We start from the raw sequence: 26,851 nt of genomic DNA on the forward strand, positions 1-26,851 counted from the left end.
TCAGCTCTAGTGCTACTAAAGTCCTAGCAGCATGACGAGGAACAGGAGCTCTCAGCAGAGCGCAGCTACTTATGTCTTATTTTCTTCCCTGCTTGCTGTAGATAGAGAGCCTCGAATGCTCAGTATATTGTAAGAGGTCTTGTTCCAAAGCAGTATCCTGGCAGGAATATGTTAAACGTTTTGGTCCTATTTTGGGGGGATATTTTGCTTCCTTTTCACAAATATCAATAAAATACTTTGCAAAACCACTTTGCAAATTCATGCCTATATGCATTTTTCTTGTAGATAGCGATATGACTGCGTGGAGGATTGAAGCTGAAACAGGAACTGATGTGTCTTCCGAAAAGTATCTAAATCATTCGGTTGTAATCTGTATTCACAGGTACATGGAAATCTAACCTGTAACACAGTGGATGGATCTCTATATGCTCTGTAGTGATCAGCTGAGATAATGAAAAGAGAATACCTGGTGGAGTAAATAAGAAGTTGTAGTATGACTTAGGTTGTTGTTTGTTGAGGTTTTTTTTGAAGTGTGATTAAAATATAATTGTTCAAAGTCAGTTAAGGTCACATACCAAATAGATGAACAGGACAGTGATAAACGTACATCTCCTGGGTTTCCAAAGCAGGTGATATGCGTCCTCAGCACAGGACTACAGCAGGTAACTCCAGAGCAGTTGCGATAGAAAGTGTAGCAGCAATATGCAGGCAGTAATTTGCCCAGAGGAGCGTTCATGAGTTTGGGGTAAATGACTTATGCTGTGGGTAGTTGATGTATGTGACACTGCCACAGCTTTGTGTTGTGCCTCTGAGCGGTCTGTAGCTCTAGTCTGCTTGGTGAAGGAAACTTACCAAGTTGACTAAAAGAGAAAAGCCACAGACTATTTCAAAGCTGGATGAAAGATCACTTGTGGTAAAATGTTACTGCGTGTGGATGGAAGAAAATGGAAGGGGAAAGGAAAGGTTTTAAGGGTTAGAAAAGATGAGATAGGAAGGAAAAGGATTCTTGGGTTGATTAGGTAAGGGGTTGATTCACAACCACCAGAAGTTTGTGATTTACAAAAGAATTCCTCAGCTCCTGTATTGTATAGCTGTGCCTGTTAGTATAAACTGGCACCTATTTTGAGCTGCTTTTGATACTTTAAGTGGAAGAACTTGGGCTGCTTTACCAGGGCTGGGCAAGACTCCTAGGTATGAGATAGGACTTGGGTCTAGTAAGTGCCTGCAGCAGTGATGGTTTTGATGACCGGACTTTAATTTGTGCAACTTAGTCAACACCCACTATGCATTTTGAAGATGTGCTTTGAAAACTTGCTTTTGTCTAAGAAGTAGCCTATTCTACATTGTTCCCTGGAATAACAGCATGCAGTCAAGTGTCTGTCAAGCCTGACCTAGCTTTACAGTAGCTTATCTAGAAATACTTCTAGATCATTGCCTCCTTACTTGTTGCAGTACCCAAAATAGAGAATTACGAGAATGCATATTTTGATGCCTCTTCTGGAGAAAGGCAGTAGGCAACTGTATTGGCTAGTTGTCTATAATTGCACAGCAATGCAAATTCAGCACAAGGAGAAAATGATTTAACATCTGTCTGTTAAGTTGATAAATGGTAAATTGCTTTAGTAGCACACCACCTCATGTGCACTTGTAGCAGATGGCTTTGATGTATGCTAGAGACAAATGTGTTGTCCCTTCTGCCCACCTCCCTCCCCTGCCAATCTCCAAGATCAGCATGAAAGAGTACACAGGACAAACCTGTGAATGCTTTGAAAGCCATAAAATCTTGAAGTGTAAATAAGCTAGATTATTTGCTGAAACTGGTTCTGCATAGGCACTGAGCCCCTGTACCGTGAGTTTTGTGGGGGTGACTTGCATTCAGCAGATTGAAGACGGGTGGCTGCAGGTTACATGCATCAACTGGTGTATTATGAGCAGGAGTGCCAATAGTGCCACATGTATCTAGTTTTAAACTGTTTTCTTAAATGTCAAGTATCTGTTGTCCAATAACTTGTTACATGTGTATTTTGAACTTTACCCAGTCTGTTTGTTAGTGCTTGGACCATTTAACAAATAAACAAAACTATCTGACACCAATGAGGAACTGGTAATGGTATCATAGTTAATTGGTGTTTCTCATGAGGCAATCATTGCTCTATTGAATTTACCATGTAGGAAAAAGAAATAATTTGCCTGTAGGTAGTTGCAGCATCAGTATATGTATTAAAAAATTGTCAGAATTTTGCACTGCGCTGTGTACAAAACTTTATTTCTTTATGGTGGCATATTCTACTTTACCTACATTTGCTGACTCTTGGTCTTTTTTTGACCATTTCCTAACACTCATTTACTTGTCAAGAGAATATTGACAGCTGAAATTACAGACAAGGTGTTAGCATTGGTATTCAAAAAATGTGCGTGTGGATGTTAGTGCAGTTCTAATGTAGACACTTGTTTATAAGGGAAGGAAGAATGCGGCAGGATGGGCTTGTATGGAACTGTGCAGGGAGCAGATGCAGACTTCTTAAACAGCTGGGCCTGTGATTCTGGTTGGTACAGTCATTTCAGCCCCTCCTGTAGGCACATGAAACCCGTAAGGTTTCCATGATTATGTCTTCTGTTTTCTTTGCAAAAGGCTAGAGGAAAATTATATATAATAGCTGTATCAATAGCCAGAGGTCACTGTAAATTTTCAGTGTTATTGAGCTCTAGTGTTACAGAAGCAGTGATTCGGGACAGTTACTGTTGGGTTTCAGTTGAGACAGAGTAAAATTGCAGACAGTCTTTAGTTAATGTTATATGAATAGACATTTGTCATAATTTGCTGGGAAACTTCCTAAGTGGACGCAGTTTTCTGATGTGGGCAAAATATCAGTGTGTCATGGTCACGAGCTTTTGTTGTGTTTTCTTACGGTAACCTAATGTCTGCTGGCTCTGGCAGTCAGTCTGTCCAGAAATCCAGTGGAAATGTGATGTGTTCTTTGCTTTAAAAGGATTCCTTCCTTGCCAGCTAAAGCTTCCTTTTAAGTTGCAAGATCTTTTGTCTGACGTCCCTGAGTGTTTCTTGTGTTCTCTTTTTATAAAAGAAATTGAAGGCCAGCAGCCAAGTAAGAAAGCATTTAACTCATGAAGGCACTGCTGTCATTAATTTTAAACACGTCAGTGTGGTGTCGGTCAGCTTGACTACCAACAAAGAAAACTAAAGTGTTCCCATAAATCATTTTATTGTCCTAATCCAACCTAATTAACTAAACTAAACCTCTTATTCTAATGGAGCAGTCCTTCCTGTGAGACATCTGCCTCTCTTTCTTAATGGATTTTAGCCTTCACATCTACTATAGCACAGAAGAGTTGGTAACTCTAATAATGCTAAGTCCCCCCTGATCTTTGGGGAGCTAGCTAGGCACAAGTGGACTGTGAAGTCTAAATTGCTGAATGCAGAGCTTTTTTTCTTTTCTTTTCTTGGAAACATTGCTTGCAGACCAGAAAAAACGCAAAATCTCCATTTCTAGAAGTGGATTAGACCTGCTTCCTGCAAGGCTTGTAAGCAGCAGCCTAAATGCTGTGAGAATTTTGGGATCTGCTTTTCTAGTTCATTGACATACTCTTTACATGGAAGGTTTGACCTAATATTGTTCTGTTAATGTAGTCATGCAGTGAGCACCTGACCTGTTCTTGAACTCTTGAGCTGAAGATGACTAAGGGAAATGAGCAACTTCATCAGTGTGCAGGAGAGCTGCAGCATACCAGAAGGTGCTTCTAGATAGGTGCTTCTGGCTGTGGGTAGATGTAAAATCTGTGTAGTATATAATGTAGAACATCTTCATAAAACAATTAGTATAATTTTGGGGGATGGGGAAAAAACAAATGTGTACTTTGCAAGCCTTTCTTCAGGTCTGATCCTTAAGCCAGAATATTTGCTATATACCCTTATGTCTGTCATTGGTCAAAACAGTGGCATGCTTATTACAGAAGACAAATTTTAAGAATATACATTGCTTCATCATGGTGTGCAAAAAAAGGAGCTTTCAGAGATCTCAAAGAATAGCCCATTAAAAAAAGGAATGCAAGGAAAATGTGGCTTTTCTTGTGCTTGGAAAAATCCAACATGGTATAGTTAACCTCTTGAAAAAGAATTCCATCTTAGGTCAGATGATTTTACGGGCTTTTCGTGTGCTCCTGAAGAAGGGGTGGTTTGCTGCTGTTTTGCCTCCTTGTGGCTTGTTGGTTGATAAAGGCATTTCTGGAGATGTTTGACACTGATCTGTCATTGTGCAACAAGAAACAAGTTAAAATTTTTCAGATGTACTGACCTTTCTGCTGGTTTCCAGGACAGTAGCCACCAATGTGACCAGTGGCTGGGAGAGAGGTGGCACTCAGTGGAGCTGTGCCATTCAGCACAGTGCACGCTCCTGGGTAACGCAGTGTTTGCAAATGTGGCAGTGGCATCACTGCCAGTCAGCTGGGCCTACGTCCAATCTGCTGAAGACTTATTTTTAGTTTTGTGTTCCCTCCTTTTTATCTATCTTTGCTAAAAAAGCAAAGTACTAAGAAATAACTGTTTCTTGAATGAAACCTTTGTGTATTCTTGTTCCCCATATCTGCAAGGTGGTTTTATATGTGGGGTGAGGGAATTCTACTTTCTCACTTCTTGAAATGGTGGTAAAACTGATAGCAGCTACCTTTCCAGGGCAGGGGTGTGAGCGGAGAGCAAAGAACTCAGGTGGGCTGGGATGTGCCAGGGGTTGGCTGAGTTGCTACATTGCTGCTGGGAAAGTAGTATTTATATGATCTTAGTTCCTCTGAGACCGGACAGATTTGTAAGCTCTAGCCTTTAGCTGCTGCTTTGGTGATGAGTGCAGAGTGCTGGAACAAGATTTTGCTCTCAAAACAGAGGAGAGCAAGAATGAAAAGTGTATGTAAGGAGGCAGGGGGAAAAGCAAGGCTAAGTGTAATTCCAGCCATCAGAAAGGATATAACTAAAAACTTAAGCTACTAGCAAAGTGTTTTGTGTTGTTTTTGTTTTTTTAATATTTGTTTAGACCCTGTTAGCATGGGGGGTGAGACAGTGGGACTTCTCAGATGCAGCTCCTTTCAGTCTCTGATAAGATAGGGTGGTTCTGATGACCCGAAATCATGGGAACACTCAGGACAGTGGGAGTGCCATGCAAGTGTGGGTAGCTGTGGGGTTTACTTCAAGTTATGGGGAGAAGAGCCTGCCCGCTACGGTAAACTGGCTCAATATGTAGTGAGGCTTGGAGCTGCTGCATGCTGTCCTCCAACTTTAAAGCCCTATGGAGATGGATGGATTACTGTGCAAATAAGAGCTCTGTCTTGGAAAGATGCTGTGGCGATCTGTCCCTTCATGCCAGGGATATGGCACCTCAGGATTCCCTTGTTGCTTGCACTTGGACTTTTAAAAATTCCCCAGCCCCAATATGGACATAAAGCCACTAACAGTGGAATTATTCTGGACAAAATATCTTGCTGCTGTTGGTTGTTCACTCTGTTCCACCATGGGTTTTTTGTCAGTCTGTACTTCGCTATCTGTTTCCTCCAAAGGGAATTACTTGAATTCAGCAGCTTGAGACTCTTAACCATATAAAACAAACTGTTGTGTAGGCGGCTGAATTCATCTCGCCTCTACCTCCCCACCAGCATTCCGGCTGGACAAGAGGTGCCATATGCTATGGCTAGTCTGGAGCCACGTTTCACATTCATTGGGCAGGCTCAGGCTATATACATTAGGAAGGTTTTTCCAGCATTTGTTTCTGTTGGGAGCTGATTTAGGGTAGTGTTTTTCTCCTGTGCTGTTGATGACTTTCACTAAACTTTTAAGAACCTGGAAGATATGAGAGAACTGCTCTCAAATACACTGAAGAGTTTGGTGGACTCTTGAGTATGAGCTTTGAAAATACACACTACTGCTCTGGTGGGTCTTTGCAGTCTTGGGGTGGAGGTGCAGAGACAGAGGTAAGGTTCGGTGCCTAGTTTTTGTGCTCTCATGTTTTAGTTCGTGTCTGGAAGGTGGATGTGGTGGTGTCCAGCCTGAAACTGAAGTCATCTGTTAAACATGTGATGCTGCTGTATGTCCCATGGGAGTCAAGGCTTTTTTCATCCCAACTTCAGTTACCACAGCAGTGCAGTTACATGACAGCATCAAGGTTTTTGGTGGGTGGGTGGGGTGTTAGTCTTACTGGTAGAAAAAAAGTCTGGAAATTTGAATGCTGAAAGCAGTAAAAAGGCAACCTTGCTATTTTGGCTGCTACAAACCAGTTTTCAGAGGTTTGAGGCAATCACTCTCCAAACTTTTTTGGTACTTGTAGTATGCTTCGGTAGCTCCTCAAGCTGTCAAAATCCTTCATGACTTTGCTGTGGCAACACTTACAATGTTGTCTTATTGAGACACTTACCTTTCACTTGTCATAGTCATTGTGAATAGTTCTTCTGTTTTGTGTAGCTCCTCAAATACTGTTATTTTGTTGACTTGAAAGTGGCCAATTGTTTTGAGACCAGCAATTAAAATACCTGTATAATGTCTTTGAACTGGAGCAACTGTTGTTGCTGAGCAGACTGTGAAAGCACACAAGTTGAAACTTTTCTCATAATGTTCTTGGCTTTTTCAAAAAATAATTACACAATTCCAGGAAACTAAATGCAGCATTTCACACTAAAAGTAACTGGTTTTAAACAGCAGAAAACAAAGAGGAGGGGAAATAGTATGTGGAAGTAAAGTTGAGAGGGAAAGGAACACGCACAGAAAAGAAAAAGATTGTCCTACCCTAGTATTTCAGAGGAGATACTGACCCTGGTCAACCTCATGGGAATTATTAATATGTCTAAGCCCCAAGTTCTGTAGGTATAGGACTTGACCTAACTAAAGAATTCTGGAAGTCCTTAAATTTCCCCCCTTTGGTTTTTCTATCTGGCCTTAAAACTTCCAGGTTTGGGTCTTGCCAAAATTTCCATTTGATCCAGTGTTTTGTCTAACAAGAGCATAAGCTTAGGGCATGTATCCCTGCCTGGGAATTTTACCCAGTTGCTGGTGGTCAGTGCTGACAGACTGGCTGGAGCTGAAGCCAGGACCGTTGTTAATAGCTGCTGATGGGCCTGTGCTCCATTGTATCTGCAGCTGCAACATGATTTTGTGGAAATTTCATGAAAACTTTGTGTGTGAAAGCTATTACTTTCTGGTGTTTGAAATTATGATTTATGATAATATGAATATAGATTAATTATTCCCATATTATGCTTAAAATGCAAGGTGTAAGGGTTTCCTGTTCATCACTATTTCATTTATATTCTAGGAACACCTGAGACCTGCTCAGGGCTTGAGACCCCCTTGGTGGTTGTCAAACTTTATACATGCTTCAGACCTACTACAGTTCAGTGTCCTACCATGTCACAAAGTGTTAGTGACTTCGTTTGAATTGCATCTCAAGATGCTCTTTGTCCTTGCAACATACTGCACCATCATAATGGTTATTACGAAACACTGTAAATTTAAACTGGGAAGTTTAGAAACGGTGTACTGCTGATTACCAAATATGTTTACCTCACTTTTTGGCTGTTGTTATAACTGTTGGAATAAAATCAGGGAGACTAGACTTTATGGCTTTAAGTTTTGTTAAAAGGTTCCTTGCAGAAAAGGTACTGGAAGGTACTGGAAAAGTCATCTTGCCTAACCCCTTGCTTCCAGGTATTCTCACCTAATCCTAACCTTTAGCAAGCGTTAGAGCTGCTAAGAGTTTTCAGCAAGAGGCATGTTGTAGAAGTAGTCTCTAATCTGTTGCTGTAAATGTATGAGGTTTACAAAAAATTCTTTTATTCTGTTTTTTCAATAATTGTCAAATAGTTTTGCTAACCCTTAGTGGGCTTTTAGTATGCACATAGATGTGTTTAATACATCCAACATTCAGTAAGGCTTAATGACTTAATTGATCTGTAACTTCGGAATAATTTAGACTTTTGTGAAGAGATGACAGACAGATGAGTAGGTTATATTTAGTTGCTTAGTTTAATCATCCCTATCTGTGAATTTTGTAGGTGTAGAGCAGCATTGATGGAGCTAGTGAGAGAACCTCTTCTAGAAAATTAACCCTCCTTAGCAGAAAACTGGAGAAAGCTTTAATTAACCTATTAATTCAATACATAAGTGTCTGCAAAGTGTTTGCTGGGCAGTAACAGTCATTGCCTTTCATAAACGCGTGCAGTTATATGGACCTTACATTCCCTGTTAGATTTAGTTTCTCTGCTTGTTTCCCTCAATCCTGAAACTTTTACTAGTGCATGTGCATTGTGCAACTAGTGCAGCTACACTTTTGAGACACTGCTTAATCATTTGAAGTGAGTGTTAGTCTTTTAAGCCTGAGAAACAATCACCAGTGTCACAAAACTTTGTATGCTGAGTCTCTGAGGTTCTTAAAGGATTGTACTGGGCCCTGCTCGCTCTTACGGTTCTCTGCTGTGAGAACTCTGCTCTGTGTTTATTTATTAAGAAAAACTGTTTCTTGCTGTTTTCCTCTGAACTGGGACTGCTCTTGTGTTGGGGGTGATGCCTCTGTTTTGTTCTCTGAAGTAGCTGCTGGACTAGTAAAAAGGCAACTTAGAGATGTAAACCTGGGAAATCTTAACAAGTAAGGAATGCAGTCTCAGTCAGATATAGCAGAGTAACAGGAGTTGTCCTCTTCTAGTCTTATTTTAAATACTCTTTAGTCTGATCTGTATCTACAGAGGTCAGTTTCCTTTGACGGGTAGCAAGAAGTACCCTTCAATGAAGAAACCCAGGTTGAAAGTGCTCACGCTTTGTCACAATTTATGTAAAACTGCTTAGCCCTTTCTGATATAACTAGGAATCTTCTTAACTGTAATGATACCCCTGAAATCCTAGTGCTTTTAACTGGAAATCAATTGTACTGCTTACTTGCTTTAAAAACAAACCAAGGAACCCTAAAAGCCAGCTCTTTGCTGGGGTACAAGTTCCTATGAGGGTTAAGAACTTAATAGAATTTCAGGAAAAAAAACGCATGTGTTTGGAGTCTAAACTATGAAAATGGAAGGTATTGGCTACTTCTGAACTAGAAACAAGTGTAGCTTGGTTTTTCATTAAAAACAAAAAAAATCCGATGGTATGTGTTTGCCCACCCTTGTAATAAAATGTTCCGATACACTGCTTTTCCTGATCATAGTAAAGGTGTTTATATAGTGAAATGAATTTGATTATTATATTTCTGTGGAGGCTGTGTATAATAGACATCTTTTTTTATTCAACAGGCCATCAGCTGTAAAGGTCAGCACAGTATCTCTTACACGTTATCCAGAAACCAGACTGTTGTAGTGGAATATACTCATGATAAAGATACGGACATGTTTCAGGTAAGACTCAATACAATACATGCATTGTTTTTTAAAAGCAACATACAGAATCACAGTTCTGCATTATATTCTTCTGCGTGTCTTTGTGATCTGTGGAATTTCCGTGGTTGAACCCAGATGCGTTAATATGGGAGCACTTTGAAATTTTGCATTGTCTGCTCTTCTCAAGCCAGTGCCAGCATCTGTTAATATCCTTACTGCTTTCACAGGACTCTGTTTTTTCTGCAAGGACAGTGTAGCAACTGTACAAATAGTACTAGAAAGAAATGTGTGCTCGGTTTGGATTCATGAATAAGCACAAGAGTACAACCTCCACCCTCCAGTTAACTAAGTATCTGGGGTAAAAAGGAAGTGGATAGAAGTACAACATGGGATGGGGAAGGAGGAAGGTAAAAGCCAAAGGTAGGGAGAGGAATGTGGGAGCTGTGCACTAAAGGAGACCAAACTAGTGACAGAATGATAAAGAAAACTGTTCCTGAAAGGTCTGCAAGTATATCAAATGGTGTAGGGGACTGTCTGTGCTCGGTTTCTCTAAGCTACCACCTGTGCAGCATGTTTTTGCTCTCTCCTGTATGCATTTGTGGTTTTATGCATCATCTAATATTCTGGTAAGCTAAGTTATTTTCTTATGCAATACTTTTTTTATTATATATAATGAGCGAGCAGAAATTCTGTACAAGCTTAGACTTCAAGCTTGGAAAATACCCAAACACGCACAACCTTTTCCAGTCTGGACTAATCAGGTCTGTCTTGTCAGTGACCTCTAATTAGAGCATCTTATCATGAATTGTTATCCCTCCTCATTCAGTCTTTCATATTTAGAAGGGTCAGCAGTTGAGTCCTGTTGACAGAAGAGGAAATAGCTCTGTCAAGATGTCTTTGCTTCATATGGCTTCTGTTTTTTGCTCTATATAAAATTTTCCTAGTGTGATTTCAGAATGATTAGGTCCAAATAGAGATTGATTTAAAAAGTCTTGTTCATTTGCTGCTGCATGAAGGATCATACAGCCAGAGTGAAATGAAGTAGTGGTTTGGGTTTTTTTTATGTTGACTAGTAAAAGAAAATTGTAACCCAATCTTCTGGGTTATTGTGTGATACTTGTTTATCTCTGCAAGATGCTTTTGTGCCTTGAGTAGCTCCAGTGAAAGTTTCCTGTATATAGGTTTTGAAAAGCCATTTCTGAAAGTTGGAATTTTTCCACTTCTTGTGTACACCAAAACATGAATAAAGAGGTGTTGCAGAACAGTTGCTTTTCTGGGCATATTGTATAGACAGCTCTTTTCTTGATTGCATAATATCCTAGTAGTGGTTACAGGTTTTACCTGGGGGGAGTACTGATGAAGGATTAGGTAGGTTGGGATGCTCAGCTGCAACTCTAATGAAATCAAGCAGCCTGAGGTGAGGAGATGAGGTGCAGGCAAAGCAATGCTCCACAGGTTGAAGTGACCCTTTGTTTAAGGTGGTGGGTTAAGGGAGCTAATTAAGGATGCTTTGGATCTAAAGCAGGGGTTTGGCTCGGTGAGGAATGGGCTGGTTAAGCATAGCATGGCCCAGCTAACGACTTATCTTCCCTTGCTTCCCTTTGAGATCCATTGATGCTCAATAGAGAATCAGCACAAGGTGGTACGCTGAGACAGCTTGGACCACGCTGCCTGACCCAGAGTCCTAACTGTATGTCCACAGCTGGCACTGGAGCATACATCTCTTACTGCTGCTTTTCCAACACAGATCATGCTGCCTTCCTTTGGCAGCTCTCAGGCGCCTGGTGAAATGTTGCCGAAGCGCTAATTTTGGCCCATGTACTACTTCACCTGTGAGAGACATATTTCAGGCAATTACCTACCATATATTTGTACTTACATGACTGGTTTGGCTTGTAACAAGTCATACTATTCTATCTTAGTAACGCTTTTCTAGCTGAATCTTGTGTTTGTAGAGTATCTCAGTCCTTCTGGTGCCCTCTGAAATGAGTAATGGGTCAGGGTTAAGGCTTCCATATTGTTGAAATTCCTCTTTTCAGTGCAGTCTGTTTCTTCTGTCTTGAGATGTGCAGACTGTCATGCTGTGACTTGATCTCAGCTTGACCTCAAGCACTGTCCTCATTCATTTTTCCACACTCTGTGGCTGTTTTCTGAGGATTGTACTCCATGCATTGCCCTGGAGAGGCTGATAGCCGTGAGAATGGGAAAAAAGAATAGTCTGGTAGACTGTGGCAATATGCTGCTGCTCAAGTGATGCCAGAGAGCAGCTGAAGAGGTTTCTGTTATTTAGATACACCACTAGATTTTTAATTATTCTCAGTAATCTTACTGTAGGCAGAGCAAAGTTACTTGAGGATCATTTTGTGCAGCCCTGTGGTACGTGATGACAAATTAAGTGGTGTTTGTTGATCCACGGAGTAAAGTCTTACTATTGATCAAGCATCACTTGGATAGACAATCCCTGAAGGTTGCTGTTTTGTTTTCAAATAGGTTTTCCTGGCTTTTGTAGAATGCTAACAAGGATGTGGAAACTGAAAAGGGAAGGGCTAACACCTGGACTACAGGCTTATCTTGAGACATGAGGCCCCTGCTTGGCTGCTAACATGTAATACCTTGGGCAAATCACTTAGGTGTTATTTTTTTAATCTCAGTCATGCCCTCTGTGAAATGGGAGAGCAGCACTGCATGACTTCACTAAAGTAACCACAGTAAGCAATGTGAGAAGCTTAGAATGCCAGTTGTTAGTAACACTTGAGTCAGTGGGACCTGAAATGAGGAAAAGAGATGGCAGAAGTCTGTTTTCTTGGTCAGGGTACCATTTCTAACCTGTGAGAGCTGAATCTATTGGGTTAGAGCTGATTTTCTGTGAAAATGAGGGAGATTCACAGTTCACAAAAAAGCTGTCGCCTTTTTCCTTCTTCCACTCAGAATCTCTCAGTCCTTTTTCTTTGAAGGAAAATAAGAAGTGTTGGTGACTTGTATTCTGCAGTTTTTCCAGAAACAAAAAGGAAAGTCTCGAAAATTTGAACCCAGAATAGCTCCTTATTTTATGTTTTCCAATCTTACAACCAAGAAGAAACATGGGAGATGCTTGTTGGAAGTAAGGCATATATATACAGGGGCCAGTAAGGAAATTCAGAAGGCATTGAAGAGCAGTGTTCAGGCTGTCTAAATACCAAATGTTCTTGACATTTTCCATAATAAAATGTAAATGACCATATTTTCACGCATGTGGTTTGAATCACCATGCACATAGTCTACCTGCCCTGCCACGCAGAGAGACATCATTTGTTAACCATGCAGGTTACATGCATATTCAGTAGATGCATGATGAAGTTTCATATAGGAGTAGTCCTACCCCTGTTCTTCTAGTAGCTTTTGTCTGAAAATAACAAGAAGAGTTACTTACAAGTAAGTGTACTCTTAAGAGTGTTTGAAAATATTACTTAAAAGTCTTAGCTAGGAATGGTCTTGCTTCTTGAAAGCTGGAAAAAATGCAGAAATGGGTGCTCTTGTCTTTCCTACTTGCTAATATCTTGGTCAGTCAACTGACAAGCATCTGCTGGATCACTTAAAAACCCAAACAACAAACCAAAACCAAACCTTCACAGCTTCCTGCTTTGGAAGGTTGTCCTGGACATCTCATACGATTCTGTTCTTATGTCCTGTACTGGTTTGGGGAATAGTCGTCTTTTCTTTATTCCTACTGTATTTACTGAAGTATTGTTCTACTGTATTGTGTGTGGTTTCGTTTGGGGTTTTTTAAATGTAATTCTATAGTGAAATTTGTGTGCAAATTCTACTATTTACTTTTGTCGTAGTGATATCAATTGGATTTCTTCATTTAATAAAATGAATGTACTAATGTGTTCCATCTGGCATCTCCTGAAGTCTGTATGCTGCAGTATCTATATGATGATAAAAATGAAGATTTTCTTCAGAGTTTAGTAACCATTCTGTTGATCGTACGTTGGTTTGAGTAGAACCTGTTCCTTCATGACTTGCTTGCATGAGAATTGGTTGATTATATCTATTCACACCACTACAAGGAACAAAAATGTGTAGCCTGTACCCTAAATAACTACAAGTTTATACAAGAAGCAGGTACATTCAATATGAAGAATTGATTTATTACACCACCACCCCCCCCAAGAACAGCCCTTCAGAAGATGCATGGTTCACTTCTCTCTATCAGACTGAAATTCTGTTGAAGTCCAAGAATCTGCTGCTGTTAAATTATCTGCTGGCAGGTTGTCTGGTTTTGCCTTGTCTCAGGAATAAATGTTTTCAACAGCACTTCCTTGATTGACGGTGCACACTAGCAAACTGACTGCCTGGCTTTTACGTAGCCTTTAACAATAACCTGTAGTGTAAACAAAAACTGTCTTATGCATCATTTGGAAGATTTATGGTTTGTTATGGGAAATTAGTGAAATAATATGTAATATGACACAGTTAACAAGAAGAGTTGCAAAATACAACCTAAAATTCCTAGAAAGAAGTCTTCTGTGCTATAGAGGAGAATAGAAGAAATGAGTAATGAAGTCTGAAAAGAGTAGCTTTGAATAATGCAGTTAGGTCTGTAGTGGCTGTAGGCTGACTGCAAAATCAGATGAGTTAAAATTTTTTGTGGGTAAATGTCGATAGCATCAAGTTCTTCATTTGTTCCTGAGGGGCTTTCTTTTCAGGTGATCTCAAACCCAATATCTTGATTTGATAGGGAGTGTGAGGAAACTGCCGTGTTTTGAAATCCACTTCTTAAAATAATTTCTGGTGTTGAAATGTAACACAATGCATGAGACTGATCCTCTAGAAGGCTTTTTCAACAGGAAAAAAAATCCAACAAAAGAAAACCAAATATTTACAATATTTGATGTTGTATAGACATACTTGTGACAAGCAACAAAGTGATTTATTTATACACTAAAAGATTGTGTGATCTCAGATTTTAAAAACCACATAAAAGTTTTTTATATAGATTATAATGCTTATATCCAAACATATTTGGGTTTTATATAGATGTATTAGTATGACATAAGGAAGACTGGGAGCAAACACTCACGTGTTTTGTTGTTCTTTAGTGAAAAATAAGTTTTTTCTCTAATTGTATCGAAAAGCTTTGAAAGAGTGATGTATTGGAGAGACTGCAACAGGCAGAAGCTTGTTATGAACAAATTTATTTCATGTTCGTTATTGATTATCCTTTAAGAGACTTCACATGCAGACGGTGTATAGTAAGGAGTTATGAATAAGCTTCTGCTGCTGGTCAGTGCTGATTCCTAGCAGGAATTACACTGGATGGGAAATAGAAGCCTGTTAGAAATAGTCCTGTAAAAGGCAGAAGAATATAGCTTTAAGTTTTAGCTTCAACTTGTCAAGTTATATAAATCAGAAACATCCTGTATTAAACAGTTTCTAAACTCAGTCTCTTGGGTATTCCACTAGTCGCTGTACTTTCGAAGGGCACACTTTTGATTAGGCCTTTTTCAGTATTTCCTTGGCACTTTATCTGGAGAAAGTAACTGGATGTGTCACCTAAGACATGAATTCCAACATGTGTTGGAGTTGCACAGTGCTGCAAAGTAGAACAGAAGACAGAAGAGAAGTGTGGGAGAGATCCCTGTACTGTTGTTGTCAGTTCAGTTGTGACAAGGGTTAAGTATTAATAATACTGCTTTCCTTGACTCTTGAATAATGTTTCTTTACAGCATATTTAGTTTGCAGAAATGTTTTAGTGATGGAACCATACATGTCTTCCCATAGCCGGCAAAGCAAGAAGCTAATAGTTTCTTGGGGGAGAATGAGAGTGTTCAGTGAGGAAGTTATTTTATGTGAACATAGATGCCTGATATTGAAGGCAGTGGCAGTTTCATGTGAAGAATGTTCTTAATTTTCTTCTGTTTGATCACAGGTTGTCCGTAAAATGAATACTCTGTTCCACTCCTTGTTCCTCAGCTCCACTTTGCAAGTTGTGTGCAAAGCTGATGTAACACTAATTTGCCTGTAGAAGTATTGGTGAAGTCTCACTGTGTGTTTGTCAGTCAGATCCCTCCCTTGGTTTTGTAATAGTTTTCTGTTCTAGGTGCCTAGATGTTTCCAGTTTTAGAATTAAAACTTATAGAAGGCAAGATAGAAAAATATTCTTGTGTACTGATGAGCATTATTTCTGCTGAAGAAAGTTTTAAAATTACTTTAGTCATACATGTGCATGATTAGGAATAAATTTAATCATGTGGTGGGTTTTACCTGAAAACTCTTCTATTCTGGAACTACAAATTATGAAAACATGAAGGTGAGTAGATTTTTGTTATGATGTATCAAAATAAGAGTTCTGGTCTAATAAGTCCTGTATTTTCATGGCAAATTAATTTGGAACTAGAAATACGAATAAAGCTTGTCATTTCAAACTAGTGTTTTCTTAATTGACAGAATACAGTGGTAAATAAATTGCTGTGGTTGGATTATTAAATAGCAAGGTGATAATACTTTCATGTTACTGGCAATACTTTGTCAAATTAATTGCAGCTGTGTTCGGCAAGCATGTACATCAGTTGTAGTAAGTGAAAATTTGTCATGCCATGTCAGTGGTGTATTTCTGCCTCGGACAAATGTGAAAATACAGATTAGGCTCTGGTTGGATCTTGCCATCCGGAAATTCACTAGACAGGAGTTTACTGATGTCATCAACATTAACTTGGCAAAATTGTGTCCTTAATGATTGATATTTTTATGGCTTCTTCTAGTTACACCATTATCTTAATTCTTTTGCAGGTTGGGAGGTCAACAGAAAGCCCCATAGACTTTGTAGTAACAGATACTATTTCTGGAAGTCAAAATAATGATGAAACCCAGATTACGCAAAGCACCATATCCCGTTTTGCATGCAGGATTGTTTGTGACAGAAGCCCGCCATATACAGCAAGAATTTTTGCAGCTGGATTTGACTCATCTAAAAATATATTTCTTGGTGTAAGTATATTGTTATCTATGAACATACCTTGGGTGTTTTATTCAGTTACTTTCAAGCCCCAGAACTTCCTTGTACTAGTTGATAACTTACAGTGCCGTTAGACTTTTATTACTCCAGTGTGCTAGCTGCAGTGTTAAGTAGAAACTGCAGTTTTATGTGCCTGACTTATTACCAGCAAGGACTCATGGTCATAATTGTCTTTAACAGCAAAGCTCTACTTCAGTAGCTTACTGAATTTTCTTTAGGTTTGTTTGATATATTCTTGATAGTCATTGGGAATAAGCCACTGTTGCAGTTCTGAACGCTGAAGACCAAGGAGCACACCAGCTGCATTACAGAAAAGGATGTGCCCATTGCAGTGGTAATCTATTTACAGTAGTTAAGAGTATGCTACTGACCCTTGAGGCCTTAACTCTTACTTGACCTGCGAGGTTTAAAATAATCATATTTAAGGGAGAATAGTAATTGAAGATGCATAAGCAAAAGACGTTACTGCTCTGGCACAAGGTATTCTTAAAAATACTTCTTTTGTAAATCTATGTCTCAGCACTGCCAGCTGGTGAGGAAATGTTGCTTTTTAGACAGTGCTAGTAAAACTTCAGTCCATAAACTTTTAGACAAACTTACTTTCCTGGGTGGTTGTCACATGCAGGAAAAAGCAGCAAAGTGGAAAAATCCTGATGGCCACATGGATGGATTGACAACTAATGGGGTGCTGGTCATGCATCCAAAAGGAGGGTTCACAGAGGAGTCTAAACCTGGAGTTTGGCGGGAGATCTCAGTCTGTGGTGATGTGTACACTCTCCGGGAAACCAGATCTGCTCAACAAAGGGGGAAACTGGTAAGTTGAAAGTAACTGGTAATTAAAATAAGGGATACTGTTTTTTCTGGCATGGAGACAGTCACAGTGTAACTGCATAGTAATAGTGCTGTCCCTGACTAGTGGGCACTGGAATCTGAGTAGGTGTGTGTTACAGTAGATTCTGTGCTGCTATTCTGTTCTGCTTATACAGGAGAATACTCTTTAAAGTTTTCTGCTAATGTCACTTTTGCAACTGAAATAGCATAGAGTGTAAAAGCTAAATAAACTTTGCTCTTCAATCTCCATCTTTGAAATGTTCTGCTGGGACATGGGGAAGTTACTGCACAGGGAGCTGTCTTTTGCAGTACTATCTTAAAATGAAGAATCCACTTGTGTGCAAAACAAGTTTGGATAATGCAGCCTCTGTTTTATTTACCTGCCACTAGGAAGGTAAGAGATGCCCTGCTAAGTGTATTCCTATTTTATCCTGTGAAGAGGGATGGGCTTTGCCTTTACCAGAAGTGAAGAGATTCTAGCTGCCAGAGACCTGTGGCATACATAACCAGGAGTAGGGTTCCCATGAAAGCATGTGTCCACTTCTTCACAGAAAATGAGAGGAAATTCCTATAGCAAGTCCTTTCTTTCCCCTTCCTAAGACCTGTGGGGCCTACAAAAAAAAAAAAGCTATCATCACTCATCTCTTCCCCCCTGGCCCCAGCCTCAAATTGCAGGGGAGGGGGTGGTTGGAAAATCAAACACCACCATATAAAAGTAGCCCAGCAAAGTACAGTTTTCCATATTTCCAGTAGGGCAGATGAGCCTCCCCAGGAGTTGTCTTTGTCTCTGGGTAGGTTAGAATGTTGTCTCCCTGCAGAGCTGGAAAAACCCATTCTCCCTTCTGTTAGGGTTCAGGAAGTGAGAGGATGTTCAAGGGGCATCTTCATAGCACCTGAATATGCCCCTTTTGTTTTGCAACTTTTACCACCCAGCTGCTAGACTTCAAAGATAAGAAAGTGTGCGTGGTGGGGAGAATATCCTTCTCTTTTTCCATGCCAAAGTTACTTTTGTGCTGCTGCTGCTGTGAGTTCCCATTAGCTTGACTGTGTTAGAGGTATCCCACATACTCGTGCTGAACTGACTTTCCAACTTTACCACTGGCTTTGCAGAAAACTGCTTAAAGGAGTTGGGAAAATGTGGGCTGACTATTTTGTTCTGGTCTGAGCAGACAGCCTGCAGTACATAAATTGCTTTGTCACTTTAACGGTGGCAGACACATCGCCTTGGGGACTGGGGCAGATGATGTTGCAGTTGCGCCCTTTGTACGTGGTTAGCGAAACACCTTTTTAGTGCTGCTAAAGAAAAGCATACTAAAACAAATCCCTTTCCCCGCATCCAAAATTACTTGAATGTTCATTTAAATAAAATTACATGGCACACTGGTATTGATGGGATCAGTGTTCGTTGATTGGGTTCATAAAACCAAATGCACACTGTATAATGAATTGAACGTGTTGCATACGAGAGCGCTTTTTGCTTTACTGTTTGTGAAGGAATTAACCGAAAAGTGCATCACATCAAGGCTTCTCTCCCACAGCTGCATTTTTTTTTCTGCTAGAAGTACTTGACACTGGTGACCTGTAGTCTGTATTGTAGCATCTAGGTGTCTTGTACAAGGATGATCCACAGTTCATCTGTAGATTTAAACTGATCTAAAATGTAAATGCCAAATTGGTTGTTATTCATAGTATTTTTTGGCAGATGTGATGATTTCATGTGACCTACTTAATGTATTTATTTGTGTTTGGGTATTTGTTTTGCTTTAGTGGTATTTTCTGTGTACTTGCTATGTATAAAGGCAGGCAGTAGGTCTGTTTTCTCCTTAATTTCATAAAGAACCTTTTTAATATATATTCATCGTTACTGAACTGGTAGCAATAGCACAAGCTGATTGTTTGACATGGCTGAATCATCTTTATTTTAAGTATGCATGTTTGGCATAATCCCTTGAAAATATTTTAAGTATCTGCATTTAGTCAGATAAGAGGAGTCTTTCGGCAGTGCTTGTTGGGGCTGTATTTGCATGGAATGCTTCATTAAATAAAGGGCCTAACTAGTTGGGGTGGTTAATTGTTCAGAAGTTGAACCTGTGTGGCTTCAGTTGGAGAACCTGTCACTTGAGAAATTTGACTGGTAATTCACTCTGCTGTAATCCACTCTGATGTACCTGTGCATGTAGCTAGATTTGCATTTGTCATTTATCCCTAATGGATGTGTGGAAGAGTTTCACTGTTGATGAGGTGCACTGTGGGAGTTCATGCTTCTGCAAAATGCTTTACAGTTGCTACAAGCTAAAAAAAAGGGGGGTTTATCTGAGTGGCAGGACAGCTGGTCTGTCCCAGGTAGCACTTTTTAGTCCAAAAATGATCATCTGCTGCATGAGCAGCCTCTGCCAGTCTATGTGGGCAGAGAATTCCAGGTGAGCAATCTGCTAATACAGCCCTTAAGGAATGGCAAGTTTCCTCTTCAGTCCATCATGCCTTACCTTAAATGTGATAAAAACATACAGAGAATCAATGATAGAGAGGAAAAAGTAGCATGCTCAGAGGTAGGTAGGGGGTATTTATGAAGGCATGAGCAATTACTAATGTAACACCTTTCCCAAAGAATTACAGGCAGGGAGACCTGTCTATAATAATTAGTACTGCCATAGCATGTAACAGTTGCAAATTTAGGATCTCCTGTACAAGCACGGGATAAGAGACCAATGCTCATTATACTCTTAAATACAAGATAAGAGACAAGAGATGGATTCGGACAAATGGGGGGCTGCGAGGAAACAATAAGGCAAAATTAGGCAGCAGGCTAGGGAGGGTAATGATTTGATGAGAAAGACAAAATGCTTAGTTGTCTGTAAAAGCTCTCAGGTTTAACCACTTACCCTTGTGTTCTGCCACTAGGTAGAAAATGAGACCAATGTCCTGCAAGATGGCTCTCTCATTGACCTGTGTGGAGCCACCCTTCTGTGGAGAACGGCAGATGGACTGTTTCACACTCCAACTCAGAAACACATTGAAGCTCTGCGACAGGAGATCAACGCTGCCAGACCACAGTGTCCTGTTGGGTTAAACACTTTAGCATTTCCCAGCATCAACCGTAAAGATGTGGTAGAAGAGAAGCAGCCCTGGGCATACCTCAGCTGTGGTCATGTTCATGGCTATCACAACTGGGGACATCGCAGTGACACAGAAGCCAATGAGCGGGAGTGTCCTATGTGCAGAACCATTGGCCCCTATGTGCCTCTTTGGCTTGGCTGTGAAGCAGGCTTTTATGTGGATGCTGGTCCTCCAACTCATGCTTTCACCCCCTGTGGACATGTGTGCTCTGAGAAGTCTGCAAAATACTGGTCTCAAATCCCACTGCCTCATGGTACTCATGCATTTCATGCTGCCTGCCCTTTTTGTGCAACACAACTGTCTGGGGAACACAACTGCATCAAGCTAATTTTTCAGGGTCCAATTGACTGATCTCACTTTGCAATGACCACAATAACAGTTTCTTTAACAATTTACTGTGAAGATTTTGCCACTAACTCTAGATTTTACCTTTTTTTATAATGTTATTAATCGGGTGGTAGGGTGGGGATGGGGAACTGCCAAGGAAATTGTGAGGAACTGTGGTGGAATTGGGATACATTGATACCTGGAACTTGACAGATATCAGTGGTGTTGCATGCTCAAAAGCAGCATATTCATGAAGTCTTCTTGGTCAAAGTGTAGTATATTTGTAATCTTTTTATTAGTACCCTGGCTCAGAAAAAGGTGTCTTAATGATTTTTTTAAGCTAAGATTTTTTAATGGAAAGGTTTTTTCCTCTAAACTTTGACAAGCCTTTAAAACCTATTTTTCAAATCTAGAAGGAACATACAGAATGTAACTGTCTTTAATTTGCAATATAATTTAACTTGAATAGTTTCTCAAGGAGCTAATACAGAATGTGTGGACAACCATAGGTGAATGTTCACTAGAGGTAATTGGATATGTAAGAGAAAAATTAGCTGCCTAAATTGTAGAGTATAAAAGCTATTAAAATATCTATTATGGTATAACACAGCTGGCCAAAAAGGCATCAAAGATTACTTGAAACTGAGGAAATCCTGTTGGCATTGATTTCCTTTCAGTGTAATAGATATCCACTGTTCATTGTGTATGGTATGTGGCTGGTTTTTTCTTTCTTTTTTTTTTTTTTTTCTCCCCTGTTTAACTTGCATCTGGTGAAACTGCTTTACTTTTTTACATACTTAGTTCTGGTTTTTAAGCCGATGTTCTGTATATGTGTAGTCTGGCCTTTTTATTTCTGCTTAACTTCGCTTGCCCTAACTGCTCCTTGCATGCCCGGGACCATTGGGTTAATTGAGATGTAGCGAGCATTTAAAAAACTGTATTAATGAAGGGGCAGTGCTGCAGCAAGACAGAAGGTTTAGGTATGTGTAACTTACACAAAACTTACTTACTTAGACCTGAATTCAGGAAAGCACTTAGTATGTGTTTAAATATAAGCCCACGGATGGGACTGTTTAGATTCTCAAGTGCTTCAATGGATTGTGGTTATATGCTATTATGTTTTGAAATAAAAAAGCAATTAAAAATGCTTTTTTTTTTTTTTAAGCTCACTTACTAGCCAAAATGCTGTAAGGAGAGCAGTCGTTTCTAATTCAGCTGAGTATTTTTGTTGAATTTTCAACTTGCTGCCATCTGTCACCTTTTTTTGCAGATTGAGATGTGTTTGTATCCATTTTTTAAATGTTTGCAAATCAAATAACATGCAAGTGTAATCAAATATATGCACCAGGGTGGTACATCTGAAGTGGATCACTTGAAATTCCTGACTTGAAGAGAGCTGATAAATGTTTACTATGGAAATAATTAAATCAGAATTTCATGAGATGTACCCTGCCCACTGTTAGTTTCATTTCCTACAGAAAGATAACTCTTTGATTTGTGGGTTTTTTCTTTTGCTTTCTGTACTCTTGGTATCTGAGGTATCAATCTATCCAGGTTAAAAAAAAAAATTGGGAGAAAATTATAATATCTCTAGATGAAATTGATCATTCAAGCTCAGTTCTGTTTAATCAACTATAGCTTTTTGCTATATTTGTGCCCTTTGTATAAATACATAATTTATATGATTTTAATATATTGTGTATATATACTTGAATTGGCCTGTTCATATTTTGGTTGTAAAATTGTTTTATAGTTAACCTTATAAACATTTTACATGTTCCTTGCCAATGGTGATGGGACGTACTTTGTCTGCTGCTGTTTTTAATATAATTTTGCTGTATAGATTTTCAGCATTTTAATAATTTGAAAATAGCTTTACTTTTCTTTTTATGCTTTTGCTGTTAAAAAAGAAATTTTGCAGCATTTTCTCTAAAAATCCCAGACTGTACAGTTTTTGTCCCAGTCAGTGATTGGAAATAGGATCGATTTTGTTAACCTAAAAGTATACGCTTCTTCCTAGTGCCTTTTCAATGAGATGCTCTTATGATTCTGTATTCCAGGTCCTTACTCCCACAAGACAACCTTGTGGCTAATCTTCATCAAGAGTGGCAGCCCAACCAGATTGGGAAGAAATGCCTTTGGCCTTCAATTCCTTGTCATGGTTTCTGTCATAAACGTGAAGGTGCCTCTTCTTTGTTTATATTCAGTACAAGTTCCTCAGGTCCCACATGCATACTGCAGCATTATTTCTATTTAGCATATACCTCATCTGTGAGAGGCAGTCTCACCTCCACCTCCTTCTTACTGGACTCTGAAATACTTAACTTTGTTTCTCACAAGAATTGCTATGAAAGCAGGTTTTCAGGAAATGTTCCTCGTTGAATTAAGGCCATGAGCTTTGTGGTAAGGCTGGTGGTCAGAGGTCTCGAGCTCCACGTACAACATCTTCGCAGGTCAGGTGTGGCAGCTGTGTTGCTGAGCGGGTCAGGACTCGCATGCCTAGTCTCCCTCTGAGCATAAACAGGTTGTAAACGCACAGGTTCCCAGGCACCTCCACTATCGAGCTTCTTTACTTTCTTCCTTTGCCGTTTAATTGCTGCTTCAGGGCTTCATATAGCTATACCCTGTGCAAAGTGAACGTACAGTGTTAGAAGAATCCTCGCTGGAAGGACTAGGCCACCTCTGGTTGTGGTGTTTGGCTTGCGTGAAGTGGAAGACTGGCTAATGATTTGTATCCAAGGGAAGTGTCTGTTTGAAAGACTGGTGTTTGAGAGATTTTTTGTTGTTGTTTCCTTTGCTGTCAGCAATTCTGTGTAAAGCAAGAAATACTGCAGGAAGGAAAACTCTCGTCTTACCTGGGAAACAAATTTCCACAGTTCCCTTCGCATGAATCCAGGTACTTTGCCCTTAACCAGTATTCAAATCTAGGGTGAGTCCCGCAGAGCTGGATTTACTGGGAAGGCAGAAGAGTTTGTAGCATTGTTTTTCTTAAACGCTACTGCCACACATGCTGCTCTAAGTAAATGATGGACCATTTGGCTGCTTAGCCCTTTTCTCCTTCCCTCGTCTTGGTAAACAAACACCTTCTCTGGTCTGGTAACTCAATAGGAGAAAGTAGTTTCTGGATAAATAAGACTGGTTCTGTTTGGAGTAAACTTGAGAACAATCCACAAACTTTGTTTTGAAAGCTTATTTTGTGATTTCAGTGTTAGGATATTTCTTGCATACCATTTCAAATGCTGGCAATGTATTCTGTAAGGATTTTTTTTCACCTGTTATTGTTCGTTCTATTTGAATGCTTCAAAACCAGCTTTGACTGTGTAACTTTGAGCTAAAAGTATTTTTCTAGTCTGATCTTTAACAAAAACAAAAACAAAAAAAACCCACTGTCACATCCATGCATGCTGGAGCTGTAACACTTTGCTTCTTCCTGGCAGCTTTTTGATGGAATGCTGAAGTCTAAATAGATGACTGAGTGGTAAGGGTTGTTCTTATTTTGAATCATGGTCCAAGTTGTACAAAAGAGTTAGCATGATACTGCATTTTAATAACAAATTTTTTCAAATGTGGTCACTTTGTACCTCAAGGTACAGTGGTAGTACTGTACTGGCAGAGTAATTAAAGGAGGATTACGGATTTTTTTCTTTGTGAGAGTGGGAATGGGACTTAGAAGAAACAAAAGCCATTGTCAGGCTGGTTCTGGTGGGGACAGATCCACCTTGAAGCAAAGGCATACCAGGGACCGATCAGAAATGTGATTGGAGCTGTTCCTGCTTTCAGACCTGGTTGTGGCTCTAAAAAGAACCCTACTCAGTTTGCTAGCAAGTGCCAGGATGGTGCGGAAGGGCTGTGATCTTCCCAACCAAACTCTCTGGTGTTTTAATGGCAGTTCCTGGAATTTGAGGGTTCTACTTCAGAGCCTGAGTGAGGAGCAGAGGTGCTGAGTGTGCCATTGTGAGTAACTGCAATAGTCTCTGACTAGAACTTACTTATTTTTAATTCCGCACCCTACCCAAAAGAAACTGTTGCTTTCAGCTGTGGTGACTTTCCCTTTGGTGGTGTTGCAGTAGCAGATTGCTTTGCTTGCCATTTTTTCATTCTTCTGGAAGTGGAAGGAAGCTTCTCCAAGACCATGTTTCTGCTTATCCAGCTCATAGTCTACACTTTTCTGAGGTCAGAGAACTGTTGGTAGTGATCGTCATGAGAGCAGATAGAGGCATTTAAATGCATTTTTTAAAGTGGTAGGAAAACCAGCCTGGCTTGACTTTTGCTTAAAGTTGAGTTGGGCTGTTGTAAAGAGCTGTGCTTGTCTGTTCTTTGCGAAGGAACACTCTGCCACGGGTGGTTAAGTCTTGTTTTTCCTGAGACTGTTGTTAACGTGCCACGTGGGATGCAAAATGGCATAGACAGGTAGAGCTGTCAATCGGAACAGGGAGGAACAGAAGTCTGTTAGGTGACTGAGCTGAGTAGGTGTGGACAGCCCAGCTATTCTGCAGTACTCTGGCCAAGGATTCCTCCTCCTCGTTTGCTCAGTTTTCAGCCTCATTTGTTCAGTTTTCAGCCTCTTGTGAGTTCTTGGCTCCTCTCATTTTCTGTTTGTCTGTGTAGTTGTAGGTAAACAAGTAAATAAAAAGCTTGGAAAGAAAACAAACAAGGAAGAAAATTAAAAAGATACCTTCGGGCTTGCTAATCTCTGAGGAAAATATAAATTGGAGTTGCAAATATCTTCTGCAGGTTTTCTCAATGTTTTGATTTTTTTATAAGCACTCTTCACAAGTCTTCACGCTTGGTGTTGTGAATTGAAAGGAAAAACTTAAAAAGGTAAGGCCGTTTTTTTGGGGGGTGGAGAGGGGGTAGTTTCTAGGATGAAGATGCAGTAGTTGTGCAGGACCTGTGGAAACTCTGTGCCCCAGTGACTGCAGCTGGCACTTTGGTCTTGAGCTAACAGTAGAGTCAGCCCTGAGAGGTGAAGCTAGGGCTTTCTTTTTTGTGTCTATTAGAGTTTTCATTTATTGGCAGCAGAACAAAACTGTGAGTCGCTTGGACAACCAAACTACAGATGAAACTGGTGACTCTCAAGGTTTCCTTTTAACAGGGCATATTTATACGTTCCTGGTGGGCAAGCCAGTCTTCAAGTCACCTGGAAGTCCCTTCTGTTTGTCACGGTGATTAGGGATGGGTATCACTTTCCTCTTGGATTAAATACATGATGGAGAGGCCTGGGAGGCTCTGTGTGACACAACTGTAGGAAAATTCTTGCTCACACAGTGAGTCCTGTATGATGGAGAAGTGATGTTTACCTTTAAACAGTGTTAGCAGCTGTTGAACTGCTGGGTATATTTGTAAAATTGGTCTTTTATACACCATGTGAAATGGACTGAAATAATTTCTTTGCTGTTGTACCTGTGGAAGTACAAGCCATTTTACAGGAAAAAAAAAACTATAAAAAAATTAAAATATTATCTCAGTATTGTTGCAGACTCCTTCAATTTTTTTCCCCTGCTGGTTGGTTGTCAGGGTTTAACTTTGATTTGCAAAAGCATATAAATAACTTAAACAGTTTTTCCTACCCTTTTATCCCCTTTCTACTACTCAACAAACAAAAAGCTAAGCCTTTGAGGATTCGTAAGTATTCAAGGTAGTGGAGCATATTCAGGTGTGAGTGCCCTGAAATCTCAGCTAATTCACTTCCCTGATTTTTAAATTGAACTGTTTGTTTTCAGTGCCAACTGCCGCCTTGCAGTGTTAACATAATTGCTAAATAAAAGCAATTTCCAGGAATAACATGCTTTGTGACTCTTAAAATTAATTTCCATAATGGTAATTCAGTGTTTTGTTTGCATTTGTGTATTCATCCCTTTTTGTATTCAATCCCTGTGAGTACGTAAGCCTCTTTTTTTTTTTTTTAAATGAACTGAAATGAATTGTCAGCCTTTTTTGGTAAGTAAAAAAAAAAAAAAAAAAGTTGCTGTGAGCATACGAATGGGAAATAATGATATCTGTGACTTTTTCTAGATGTGGTTGTCTGTTGGCTGGCTGTCGGGTCTTCCTTGTAATTGAAGAGTTCTAAATACTTTCCAGGGAAGATGCTCCCAGGCAAAGGGCTGGGGGGAAGCTTTGGGTTATTTGTGTGTAACTATATCCCCCTATCAGTGGAAGAGTAAGCCCTCTTTCCTCTGGGACTGTTGCTGCCTGTCTGGGGACCGGCTTTGTTTCAGGACACCT

At 39.8% G+C, this 26,851-nt stretch overlaps 1 protein-coding gene across 3 annotated transcripts in view; it reads left to right on the top strand.

Moving 5' to 3' along the window:
- The window catches only part of PELI2 (pellino E3 ubiquitin protein ligase family member 2), a 78,785-nt gene extending 52,689 nt beyond the window's left edge, over positions 1-26,096 (top strand). For 2 of the 3 annotated variants that reach the window (XM_080394504.1, XM_080394503.1), the window contains exons 3-7: positions 9,271-9,372; positions 16,126-16,323; positions 16,977-17,165; positions 20,084-20,552; positions 22,687-26,096. In XM_080394504.1, coding sequence (XP_080250630.1) covers positions 9,271-9,372; positions 16,126-16,323; positions 16,977-17,165; positions 20,084-20,552; positions 22,687-22,883 — 1,155 coding nt within the window. In that variant the 3' untranslated portion in view covers positions 22,884-26,096. Of the gene's footprint in view, positions 1-9,270; positions 9,373-16,125; positions 16,324-16,976; positions 17,166-20,083 lie in introns of all 3 variants that reach the window. The other variant, XM_080394505.1, reaches the window with a different exon arrangement.
- The last annotated feature ends 755 nt before the right edge of the window (positions 26,097-26,851 follow it).

This window comes from Falco punctatus (assembly GCF_963210335.1).
Source record: "Falco punctatus genome assembly, chromosome: 7".
Lineage (NCBI taxonomy): Eukaryota > Metazoa > Chordata > Aves > Falconiformes > Falconidae > Falco > Falco punctatus.